This window comes from Ovis canadensis, chromosome 7 (genome assembly GCF_042477335.2).
Source record: "Ovis canadensis isolate MfBH-ARS-UI-01 breed Bighorn chromosome 7, ARS-UI_OviCan_v2, whole genome shotgun sequence".
Lineage (NCBI taxonomy): Eukaryota > Metazoa > Chordata > Mammalia > Artiodactyla > Bovidae > Ovis > Ovis canadensis.
In genome coordinates, this window is record NC_091251.1 from 95343388 (window position 1) to 95356500 (window position 13113).

The window sequence follows — 13113 nt, forward strand, 5'->3', positions numbered from 1 at the left end:
TAGGCAGGAGTGGGGCTAGAAGGTTTATGCCTCCAGTTAAAACCTAATAGAAGAATCCAGACTCAAAATGGGTGCTGAGAAGTTCCAAATTTAGTTCCACTCTTCTTTTCATCTTTCCAGACCTGTGTCCTCACCCCCTGGTCTATTGTCTTTATTTTGCAGAAATAGTTGAAACAGGCTAATTAATGCATGCTAAAAGGAATAATTGAGCTTCCCTGTTGGCTCATTGCTAAAGCTGGAGATACAGGTTCAATGCCGGGTCTAGAAGATCCCCTGGAGAAGGAAATGGCATCCCACTCCAGTATTCTTGCCTGGAGAATTCCATGGACAAGCAGAGCTGGGCAGACCACAGTCCATGGGTTCACAAAGAGTTGGATACGACTGACCAGATAAACAGCAACAAAACGAATAATATCTTGGTTTTTTTTCCTTCTGTTACTAAAGCAGTAGAAACTGCCACAGAAGGAAAAGCTATAAGCCGTAGCACCATATCTTCTGAGAGTTTTAAAAAAGTAGTACACTCTCATTTCCACCTCCAGATTCTGAAGTTCTGAGGTAGGGCCCAAGAGGGGACACTCAGCTTCTGGGACAGTGCTTGTAGATATGGCTAAAAGACTTATCAAGATCACCAGAGGAGTTTATTAAAATGCAGACTCCTGTGTCCCACACTCTAGAATATTGATTCAGGAGGCTGCAAGTGAAGCCTAGAAATCGGCATTTTAACAAAATCTCAGAGGTTTTTATACACATTAAATTTAGAGAAACTATAGCTCCAGGAGGTATCCATGGGATTTATGAAAGAAGCTTAGTTAATGAGAAGAGTGGGATCAGGGAACATTTAACCAGGCTTATTTCAAATACCCTCTCTCTGCAGCCTCTTTCTTAACAGAAAGTTCCCTACATTTTCTCCCCTTTAATTTCTTTTTCTTTCTTTTTTTTTTTTGGCTGTGCTGCGTGGCTTGCAGGATCTTAGTTCCCCAACCAGGGACTGAACCCCAGCCATGGCAGTGAAAGTGCCAAGTCCTAAACCAAGAGGGTTGTCTCATCAGATTATTGTGGAAACTCTGGCATAGAGACGATCTGTGGCAACTATTTTATTAATAGATGCCAAAACTGAGGTCCAGAGAGAAGACATGTAACTAAGATCACAGTACCAGTTAGTACCTAGCCAAACTGACACTTTGACACCTAATCCAAAATCTTTTCAACTACTCCCGACTGCTTCTCATCATTCATCTGATGCTAATAAGCTCCTTTCACGTACTGATGAAGCAGCAGCAGTATTTTGAAATTACCTTCAAAGTGGCTTCCCACACACAACCTTCAACGGGAAACAAGGTTTTGCCATCTTAAACCTTCCTTAGTTTTAGATTCCAAAGCTGCTTATATTGGTTACTAGGCAACCACCTCTTTAGGATTCCACAAGTCTAGTCACAGAACCTACAGGTTCAATCAGGAGTATCTTCAGCTATTTATTAAATTTCTTTCTTTGTAAATTGAGCTTTGGGAAATTATACTGTACTTACTGATTGGTGGCAAAATGGATTTCTCAGTCCCCCTTTGAAAAATAATGTCTAGGTCTATGCAGCTCAATATTTTCCCCTCCACCTCAGTTCAAAAGTCCTACTGAGAAAGAGACAAAGCACGGGAACACATGAACACCCAGCTCTGGCATGCTTCAGACCAGCAGCCTGATGAAACAAATGGTAAAGCAGAATGAGTGTCTTTGGGGCCTTTCCCATTCTCTTTCTATTCTGCTCCTATTTAATCTCCTTCCTTCACACAGTTCAGTTCCATCTCCTCTGCTTCCCCAATTCTGGCTGGGTTATCAGCCAATAACACTGTTTTTACAAGGAGATTCTTCAAGTCCTATATTTTTAATAATATAATTCCAGGCCTACAGAATACTGGTCTTCAGGATTCCCCTTGTGAAAAGAATTTGTCCTTACAGTAAAGAAAATTTCTGGCCATCAAGTTCTGCCCAGTTGACCTGGGGCAGTGCTATTCAAGTGATCACCATCTCTTGTTGACCAACCTGAGCACTGACTTTAATGCCACAACTCAGTTTGCGCTCAGACACTGGGACCCTCACAAAGGAGTGAATGGATGTGTTCCCTGAAATGAAACGACTGAAAGAATTTTTAAAATTAAGTATTAAAACCTTGGTCAAGTTTTCTCAAAAAATTAAAATGACCATGTGATCCAACAATTCCACCTTGAGTATATCCCCAAAGAATTGAAAGCAGAGGCTCATACAGACGTTTGCACACCCACGTTCATAGTATATTCACAACAGCCGAAAGGTGGAAGCAACCCAAATGTCCATCAGTGGATGGATGGATAACCAAAATGTGGTATACACATATAATAGAATATTATTTAGCCTTCAAAAGGAACAAAATACAGAAATATGCTACATATATGGACGAACCTGGAGGACATCATGTAAAGTGAAATAAGCCAGACACAAAAGGACAAATATTTTATGATTCCACTTATCTAAGAGGTGCTTCAGTTCAGTTCAGTTCAGTCGCTCAGTCATGTCCGACTCTTTGCAACCCCATGAATCGCAGCATGCCAGGCCTCCTTGTCCATCACCAACTCCCAGAGTTCACTCAGACTCACGTCCATTGAGTCAGTGATGCCATCCAGCCATCTCATCCTCTGTCGTCCCCTTCTCCTCCTGCCCCCCATCCCTCCCAGCATCAGAGTCTTTTCCAATGAGTCAACTCTTCACATGAGGTGGCCAAAGTACTGGAGTTTCAGCTTTAGCATCATTCCTTCCAAAGAAATCCCAGGGCTGATCTCCTTCAGAATGGACTGATTGGATCTCCTTTAGTCAAATAATAGCTACAGAAAGGGGAATAGTGATTTCCAGGGGCTGTGGTGGAGAAGGAGGAATGATGAGTTAATAGGTATAGAATTTCAGTTTAGCTGATGAAAAAGGAGGTAGTGTTAAAGGCTGCACAACAATGTGAACATACTCAGATAACTGCATTTTAAAATGGTAAATTTTATCTTTGTATATTACCACAGTGAAAAAAAAACCTGTTTAATTATAAAAGCCATGTGTGTGAAATTCTGCACAAAGAAGAAAATTAAAACTACCCATATGGGACTTCTCTGGTGGTCCACTGGTAAGACTCTCCTCTCCCAATGCAGGGTGCCTGCGTTCAATCCTTTGTCAGGAAACTAGATCCCACGTGCTGCAACGAAAACCCAACTCAGCCAAATAAATAAGTATTAAAAAAAACTACCCATAATACCCCAAAGCCTAAGACAACAGTTTAGGGTAGTTTTTTACTAGTCTTTATATTTTAAAATGTTTTAATATGTATAATGTCTACAAAGTGTTCTCTACCTGCTTTCAATGTCATGAAAATTGTCTCCTCACATTCTGCTATATTATTTTTAATGGCTACATCTCTTCTGTTATATGAATGCATCACAATTAAACTGACTAAACCAAATTTATATTGTTATTTTCTTTTTCCTCTATTAAAACAATATGGTAAGTATTGTTATAGCCAAATATTTACCCACATTTATAAATGTGTGAAATGTCCAGAGGTAGAATTGTGAATCAAAGAGAATGTATCCTTTAAATATTTTTAATTAGGTTGCTCTGAAAAGATCATACCAGTATATGCATCCACCAACAGTATATTAGCCTGTTTCTCACATCTTCTCAACTAGAACATCATCATGTGAGAAGCAAAGAATAATGGTTCAGATGGAATTGGATTGCAAAGGTATAAATCTCAGAATTTCCACTTTCTAGCTCTGTGACCTTTAGCAAATCAGTTCACCTCTCTGGGGACTTAATTTGCTCATAAATTTCTTGTTTCTGAGATTCTTGTGCACAAAATATACTGCGAAGTATCCTACAGAACTGTTACAAAATTAGAGCAAAAGGCAGTTGTGAATATTTGAAACTAGCCAAAAAGCCTCGTCTGGAAAGTTCATGGAGGTGGCTTTTATTAGGAACAGAGGCAAACACAGGTTTTGTGGCCTTGAAGCTTATACAATTTCCAAGTTTCTCTAATAGAAAGCATGTACATTCATGAATGTAAAATCAAGTACGAGACTTAGGAAGGGGCCTGCAGTTAAATTTCCTAAAAAATTCACCACTGAGTGGAATCGACAGCTTAAGAAAAAGTGGGAAAAGGTGAGAAGTCCAGGGTGAAGGGAGATAACGCTTGCCTAAAAGGAGCAACATGAGACTCCAGAAAACAAAATAACAACTATCACCTCACTGGGCTATTTTCACACTCATATCTCATTTGAAAAGACACTGATGCTGGGAAAGATTGAGGGCAGGAGGAGAAGGGGACAACAGAGGATGAGATGGTTGGATGGCATCACCGACTCAATGGACATGAGTTTGAGTAAACTCTGGGAGTTGGTGATGGACAGGGAGGCCTGGCCTGCTGCAGTCCATGGGGTAGCAAAGAGTAGGACATGACTGATTGAACTGAACTGAAGGAATGATCACACAGCTAGTAAGATGCCAGGCCCGTTAGTTGTGCAATGGTGTGGGAAAATAAGTATATACACAAATAATATACAAGCAAAACACCACAGTGCACATTCTAAAAGGAAAGACCTAAGATTTGTTGTTGTTCAGTCGCTCAGTCATGTCTGGCTCAGTTAAATGCCACTTGCCTGCAAGGGCAACACGTACAGCCCACGCAGCCCAAGCCAAAGAGCTCCTGAGACGCAGAATTACAGTTCCTACAGTTCGCAGCATAAAGTTCCTGCGAGTCTGTTTTCGCTCTTGCTTTCAAATGCAGGTCACTGATTGGCACGACTCCCAGGCCCTCCAAACGACACAGCAGCTGCTCCGCCGCATTGGGCGCTTAGCCTACCAATAAGCGGGCTTCCGCTAGAGAATCTCTGACGGGTTTCAAACTTTCTTCACAGCCCTCTTCAGTTGATCCCAGATCTAAAGAAGGCGCAAAATGGTAGCCTCCTCTCAGGCTCTCCTGAGGCACTTTGGATTCTGCCGATGGGGCCCGACGCCCTGGGTGCAGTTGGCAGGACCTCTAAAGCTGAGGACTGGTAACCCAGTCTCTTGGACCACTGTCCGGTTGGTGACGACAGTGACGCTGGAGCCGGCCGGCCGCTGCCGCTGGGACGAGCCCGTGCGCATCACCGTGCGCGGACTGGCGCCGGGGCAGCCGGTCACGCTGCGCGCGTCCCTGCGCGACGAGAAGGGCGCGCTCTTCAGGGCCCACGCGCGCTACTGCGCCGACGCCGCCGGCCTGCTGGACCTGGAGCGCGCGCCCGCGCTGGGCGGCAGCTTCGCGGGGCTCGAGCCCATGGGGCTCTTCTGGGCTCTGGAGCCTGAGAAGCCTTTGTTGCGCCTGGTGAAGCGGGATGTGCAGACGCCCTTCGCCGTGGAGCTGGAGGTGCTCGACGGTCACAAGCCCGAGGCCCAGCGGCTCCTGGGCCGGGCGGTGCACGAGCGCGATTTCCTGGCGCCCGGGGTGCGGCGCGAGCCGGTGCGCGCGGGCCGGGTGCGCGGCACGCTCTTCCTGCCGCCAGGTGAGCCGCCAGCTTCCTTGTTTATCTATGTAAGTTGCTGCTGCTGCTGCTAAGTCACTTCAGTCGTGTCCGACTCTGTGACCCGATAGACGGCAGCCCACCAGGCTCCGCCGTCCCTGGGATTCTCCAGGCAAGAACACCGGAGTGGGTTGCCATTTCCTTCTCCAAGGCATGAAAGTGAAAAGTGAAAGTGAAGTCGCTCAGTCGTGTCCTACCCTCTGCGACCCCATGGACTGCAGCCTACCAGGCCCCTCCTTCCGTGGGATTTTCCAGGCAGGAGTACTGGAGTGGGGTTCTATGTAAGAGAGGAAGGTAATAAGTAGATAGCTCATAACATTCGGAAGGTCCGCGGGGCCTGAAACAGGAATGGACCCGAGACGGGACTGGACCGTTAGGCTGGCTGGGAAGGTGATTCGCTCCAAAACAGAGGTCAGGGCAATGACATCTCAGAGAAAGGGAAGACAGTTGTAATGGGAGAAAACAACAACTATAGGTAGTTCCCAGTTTTTAACATTTTCTTTCTAAAATTTCTCAGTTTTGGAACTTTGCTTCTAACTTCCATGGTATATTAAGATTTAAGAAAATTAGCGTGAAGGATGCAAAGAACCAACTCATTGGAAAAGACCTGGGAAGGACTGAAGGCAAAAGAAGGAGGCAGGTCACCCACTCAATGGATGTGAAGCTGAGCACACTCTAGGAGATGCTGGGTTTCCCAGGTGGCGCTAGTGGTAAAGAACCTGCCTGCCAATGCAGGAGACTGAAAGATGCGGGTTTGATCCCTGGGTTGGGAAGATCCCCTGGAGGAGGGCATGGCAATTCACTCCAGTCTTCTTGCCTGGAGAATCCCCATGGACAGAGGAGCCTGGCAGGCTACAGTCCATGGGGTCACAAAGAGCCAGACACGGCTTAACAACCAAACAACAAAAACAGCGTGAAGGAGGGTCTCTTGCTATCCACCAGAGATCTTCTGAACTATCAGTTAATTTTACCATTTCATAAAAAGCAGCCAGCCAATAAAAAGTAAAAAAACAAAAAAAAACAACTTATCCTCATTAGGAATGAAGGAAATGCAAAATAAGACTACACAGTACATTAAACATTCTCAAAATTTAGAAGTTTAACATTACGAGTGTTTGACCAGTATGTGGAAGAAAAGGAACTCGCATACACTGCTAAAAAAGAAACATAGCTATTCATCTACTCTTTGTTAAATCTTAATATACTGTGGAAGTTAGAAGCAAAGTTGTAAAACTGAAAAACTTTAGGAAGGAAAGTTTAAGGCTCCAGAATCTGCCCGCCAATGCAGGAGACATGGGTTTGACCGCTAGTTTGGGAAGATCCCACATGCTGCAGAGCAACTGCGCCTGTGCACCACAACTATTGAGCCTGTGCTGCAGAGACTGGGAACTACAACTGCTGAGCCCTGACGCCACCCCTGCTGAAGCCCCCACACTGCAGAGTCATGCTCAGCAACAAGAGAAGGCACTGAAATGAGAAGCCCTCGCACCACAGCCAGAGAGTAGCCCTGGCTTGCCGCAACTAGAGAAAAGTTGGAGCAGAAACAAAGTCCCAGCTTAGTCAATAAATAAATAAATAAAATTATAAAAAAATATAAAGTGCTTACAAACAGTGAAAAGGTGAAATAACTAGAATCATACACAGTAGGTAGCTGTTGGGGCCTAGCATAACACATTTGAGGTTCATTCTTCTTGTTCCATATGTTGGTAGCGCCTTCTTCTTGTGCTTAGAAGTTTCCCATTAAATGGATGTGCCAGTTTGTTATTTCATTTGCCTATTGGAGGATATTTGAATTCCAAGACTTTGGAGTCACTGCAAACACGCATCTAAGTTTTTGTGTGACCACAAATTTTCATTTTTCATGGGCAAATACCTGGGAGTGAGATTGCTGGGTTATAACCTAAGTTATGTTTGACTTTATAAAGTATGTTTAACTTTATAAGAAATTGCTCAGTTTTTTCCCAAAGTTATTGTATCAGTGTGCATCCCCACTGTTGCCCTTAAAAATAAAAGCTAGTTACTTGGCTAGTAAAAAATGGGTTAATTTGGAAATAACAGAGAATTACAATTTGAGACAAGCAAGACATGACAAAAACCACAGGCAAACCTAACAAGCCAAGAAGAGGAAACTTATTTAATAGAGAAAAAGGAGGAAGGTGGGAGGAGTTGTTCTGAACAAAAGTCCATTGGCGAAACGTGACAGTTTAGGGTGATGGTGGTTTCTTACTGGCTGAGTTCTTGGGGTAGTCAGTTTCTTGGAGGGGATGCAATGTACATCTTTTTTTGTTGGGACCTGTGACTGATGATTCTTTCCTGTTAATGATTCTTCTGTTGTGATTTGTAATTGACAGTCCTTCCTAAAATTGATGTGGAGTGGTGCTGCTGAGAGCTCCCCTTAGGTCCTCCAGATCCATTGTGAGGTTCCCCTTTACTAATTTTCACACTGCCAGCAATGTGTAAAGCCTCCAGTTGTTCCACATCCTCAGTAGCATTTGGCATTGTCAGTTTGGGAGGGGGTGCAGGAGAGGGCAGTGATTTTGCTGCTTCCATTGTCTGTAACTGTTTTTAAAAAATATTTATTTTTTTCACTACATTGGCTCTCAGTTGCAGCACATGGGATCTTCACTGCATCATTCGGGATCTTTCCTTGCGGTGCATGGACTCTCTAGTTGTGGCTCTTGAGCTCAATACTTGCAGCACATGGGCTCAGTAGTTGTGGTGCAGGGGATTACTTGCTCCTCAACATGTGTGATCATAGTTCCCCGACCCATGATGGAACCCTGTCCCCTGCATGCAAGGCAGATTCTTCGCCACTGGACCACCAGGGAAGTCCCATCTGTAACTTATTTTTAAATTCTTTTTGTTTTTGTTTTATTGGTTTTACTGGGTCTTCACTGCTGCCTTGTTGCTTTCTCTAGTTGCGTTGAGCGGGGGCTACACTCTGTTGTGTGGAGACTTCTCTTGTGGAACACGATCTCTAGGGTGCTTGGGCTTCAGTAGTTGTAGCACTCAGGCTTAGTAGTTGCAGTGGCATGCAGGCTTTAGGGCATGAAGACTTCAGTAGTTGCAGCACTCAGCGCCTAGGGGGCAGGCTTAGTAGCTGTGGCACAGGGGCTTAGCTCATCTGCAGCCTGTGAGATCTTCCTGGACCAGGGATGGAACCAGCATTGGCATTGGCAGGCGGATTCTTATCCACTATACCACCGGGGAAGTCCTGTAACTGATTTTTACTCACAAAAATAGTACATGGTCTTTGAAAAACTCTGTGCAGCTTTGAGGCACTGGGTGTAGACGGGAATGTGGGTTTAGCCTGTGCCACAGTCTGGACCTTTGAAGACCTGAGTTGTTTAGCAACAGAAAACTCTGACATCTCCAAATAGGCAAAAATGGCTTTTGCCACCATTGAAAAGAGTTTCAAGTATCGTTTAGTTTTGTGTTTTGTTTCTTTTCAAGAACCTGGGCCCTTTCCTGGGATTGTGGACATTTTGGGAGCTGGAGGTGGCCTTCTGGAATATCGAGCTAGTCTGCTGGCTGGGAAGGGTTTTGCTGTGATGGCGCTGGCTTATTGTAACTATGAAGACCTCCCCAAGGGCCTGGAGAACCTCCACCTGGAGTACTTTGAAGAAGCTGTGAACTACTTGCTTAATCACCCTCAGGTTGGAACTTGTCTAGTTTCATGTTCTATATATCAGTTCTCCTTCTCTGAAAGGCTCCTGGTTTTCACAGAATTTGACCAAATTCTTGACTACCTTTCATCGTTACTTTTCCCAGAGAGTTTCCATGCAATTAGATATTACTGCTAGATTTCCTGCTGGTAAAGTTGTCCTGGTTGAAATTATGGAATTTTATATTCCAGTATTTTGTAGTAATTCATTACAAGCCCAAACACATTGAGAACCCTGGGTTTGACCCAGGAAGTTGAGGAAAAGGGAAAGGAAATCACTGTCTCCAGTTTAAATGTTTGTGTTTAACAAACCTCTCCTTAATGTGCCCATCTGAGAGCAGAGTATTCATTTTTAAGGAGGTACCTGGTGGCAAAGAACCTGGCTAGTAGGAAATAAAGGTTTAGGATATCAGAGGAATAGAACATGAACATTGCTTATTTTATAATTCAATGTGTTCAAGGTGAATAGAGCCACTGGAGCTCTTAGAAAAGGTGGCAGGGTGTAGTGGAACCAGCACAATATGTTTGATAGAGAAAAGTTAAATCTGAGATTTCATTTTGCCACTTAACTAGCTTTATGACCTTGGGGCCTGTTTCTTACTCTCAAAAACTGAGATGACAGTCATATCCCATTTCCAGTGTCTTTATGAGAAATGAATGGTTGAAATCAGTTAAGGGTGCTCTTGTAGAAACCATGACCAAAAAACAAAAAAAAGGACTGCTGTTCAAAGGCTAATCAAAAGGCCATTTATAACAGAAGTGTTTGGTGATTGACAAGAGCAGTGCTTATGGAACAGGGCAAATTACTCTCGAGGGGACTGAGTAGTGAATGAAGAAATAAAATAACTACAAAGACTCCCACAAGTTTTGCTGTGAAGGGAGTAGAAACTAGGTCAGAGTGGATTTGAGGTCAAGGGACTGTTAAAATGCTTTCTCCTTGGAAGAAAAGCTATGACCAACCTAGATGGTATATTCAAAAGCAGAGACATTACTTTGCTGACTAAGGTCCATCTAGTCAAGGCTATGGTTTTTCCTGTGGTCATGTATGGATGTGAAAGTTGGACTGTGAAGAAAACTGAGCGCCGAAGAATTGATGCTTTTGACCTGTGGTGTTGGAGAAGACTCTTGAGAGTCCCTTGGACTGCAAGGAGATCCAACCAGTCCATCCTAAAGGAGATCAGTCCTGGGATCTCTTTGGAAGGAATGATGCTGAAGCTGAAACTCCAGTACTTTGGCCACCTCATGTGAAGAGTTGACTCATTGGAAAAGACTCTGATGCTGGGAGGGATTGGGGGCAGGAGGAGAAGGGGACGACAGAGGATGAGATGGCTGGATGGCATCTCTGACTCGATGGACGTGAGTCTAAGTGAACTCTGAGAGTTGGTGATGGAGAGAGAGCCCTGGCGTGCTGTGATTCATGGGGTCGTAAAGAGTCGGATACGACTGAGCGACTAAATTGAACTGAACTAGAGCTAAAATTTACCTAGAGTTAAAATATAAGAGGTACACCGAAGGGGATGAGCCAGTAGAGAAGAAAGTTACAAAGGAAAGAGAGAGGAAGTCATTGCAGGAGCAAAGTCACTGAGGATGAGAATGGATGAGATTCCAAGGACAAGCAGAGGGATGGCCTTGGAGAAGAACAGAGCTACTTAGGAAACAGGAGGGAAGCAGGGAGCTTGCTTCATGTGGAACTAAGCACACTTGGAAGGGGAAATGAAGACAAGTTCCTACCTGATAGCTTCTATTTTCTCCATAAAGTAGGATGGGATGAAAGTGATGGGGAATAAGGGTTAAAGCGGCTTACAAAGGTAGGAGACAAGATGAAACGGTCTTTAAGAGAAGTGGAAAGCAAACATCAGTGATGTGTTTCAGGACTAAGGGGCAGCATGGATGTTTATTTGAAATTTGTGATCATGACATAAACCTAAGTTGTGTCAACACAAGCGGTGATTTTTTTCCGTAGCAGTGTTCATTTGCACAAATGCAGGCCCTGAGGATGTGAATTATAAGTGCATTTAACTGAGGTTAGAACTTTTTCAAGCAAGTATGACCAATTAAAATAGTTAACAGTGTTTGCAGGAGGGTAAAAATAATGATGAAGCTTGAAATCTAAGCTGGATGAGGTGGGAAGTGAGAACAGGAGAGAAGTACTGATGGTGAAGAAATGGTGGTCAGAGTCTCAAAGAGATAGCAGTGGGCACTACTAGAATGGCTAAACTGGAGGTAAATAGGAGGGTGATTAGAGAGTAGAATGCTCGAAGCTGAGATCTTGGAGATGATGTACTTACTGATGACTCAGTTTAGGTTATGACAATGGGAGTGTGTCTCTTCAGTGGGAGAGAGAAAAAGATCACTGGAGGTTTGGAGGCCAAGGGACTATGAGGCCAAAGTATTCAGTTGTCATCCACTTGGTTGTTAAAGACACAAGGATTGGTGATGGAGAAATTGTGGAAGGCAAGTACAGAGGAAGGATAGGCCAGTATCCTAAGGCTGCTTCTGCTGCTAAGTCACTTCAGTCGTGTCCGACTCTGTCCGACCCCATAGACGGCAGCCCACCAGGCTCCCCTGTCCCTGGGATTCTCCAGGCAAGAACAGTGGAGTGGGTTGCCATTTCCTTCTCCAATGCATGAAAGTGAAAAGTGAAAGTGAAGTCGCTCAGTCGTGTCCGACTCTTCGCAATCCCATGGACCGCAGCCTACCAGGCTCCTCTGTCCATGGGATTTTCCAGGCAAGAGTACTGGAGTGGGGTGCCATTGCCTTCTCCGTCCGAAGGCTGAAGACCTTGATAACTGGGAGAGCCGAGATTCAGGCTTAGTTCCCTGACTCTCAAGTCCAGGCACTACTGGCCACACTGCACTGTTCATGGACTCATTCTCCTTTTCCCTTTGACCTTTTCTTAGGTGAAGGGTCCAGGAGTTGGGCTGCTTGGGATTTCAAAAGGAGGCGAGCTCTGCCTCTCCATGGCTTCCTTCCTGAAGGGCATCTCTGCGGCCGTCATAATCAATGGCTCTGTGGCCCGTGTCGGTGGAAACTTACACTACAAAGGTGAGATTCTGCCACCTGTGGGTTTCAACCAAAATCGAATCAAGATGACCAAAGATGGCTTTGTAGACATTGTGGAAGTCCTGAACAGCCCTTTGGAAGGACCTGACCGGAAGAGCTTCATTCCTGTGGAAAGGGCTGAGTGCCCCTTCCTATTTCTCGTGGGTCAGGATGACCACAACTGGAAGAGTGAATTCTATGCTAACGAGGCCTCTAAGCACTTGCAGGCCCATGGGAAGGCAAAACCCCAGGTCATCTGTTACCCAGGGACGGGGCACTACATTGAGCCTCCTTACTTCCCCCTGTGCCCGGCTTCCCTGCACACCTTGGTGGGCACTCCTGTCATCTGGGGAGGGGAGCCCAGGGCTCATGCCAGGGCCCAGGTAGATGCTTGGCAGCAGCTCCAGACTTTCTTCCATAAACACCTGGGTGGGAAAAAGGGGACAATTCCAGCAAAGCGGTGATCTTTTATGCTAATCTTCCTGGGAACAGCTGCCACAGTTAGTATACGTGTGTAGTTTTTCTTTTCTATAATTACATTTTCCCCCTTCAATATTAAAGTGAACTCATCGAGAAATTTTCAAGATTTTTATATATTCCATATTTTTTCAGTTGTTTGGGAAGAGAATGATTCTACAGACACCACAGCAGGTGGAGAAAGCATACCCTTTAATACCTAACAACACATAACTGACAAAGCTTTAGTTCTGAAAGGAAGAATAATACCTGGTGTACAATTGCTGCTTGGAAGTTTCTTGAATCAGTTATACTTGAATTTGTATAATTTGTTAATAAGTGATTTTGCTATATATGTATACAAATCATATAAAATATCAAAACTA

The 13113-nt window shown here is 44.5% G+C and overlaps 2 protein-coding genes across 3 annotated transcripts in view; one reads left to right on the forward strand and one right to left on the reverse strand.

Annotated features, from left to right (window-relative positions):
• Positions 1 to 4969, reverse strand: part of HEATR4 (HEAT repeat containing 4) — a 45878-nt gene extending 40909 nt beyond the window's left edge. Inside the window, exon 1 of the mRNA XM_069596955.1 lies at positions 4666 to 4969. The gene's annotated coding sequence lies outside the window, so the exon portion shown is untranslated. The remainder of the gene's footprint in view (positions 1 to 4665) is intronic.
• Positions 3602 to 13113, forward strand: LOC138443874 (acyl-coenzyme A thioesterase 1-like). 2 transcript variants are annotated; one of them, XM_070292479.1, is made up of 4 exons: positions 3602 to 5547; positions 9019 to 9221; positions 12130 to 12274; positions 12884 to 13113. In XM_070292479.1, exons 1-4 carry the CDS (start codon positions 4962 to 4964, stop codon positions 12949 to 12951), a joined length of 1002 nt encoding a protein of 333 aa, XP_070148580.1. In that variant the 5' UTR covers positions 3602 to 4961; the 3' UTR covers positions 12952 to 13113. The 2 variants fall into 2 exon arrangements, with proteins under 2 accessions (XP_070148580.1, XP_069453117.1); XM_069597016.1 differs by having other exon boundaries at positions 12130 to 13113.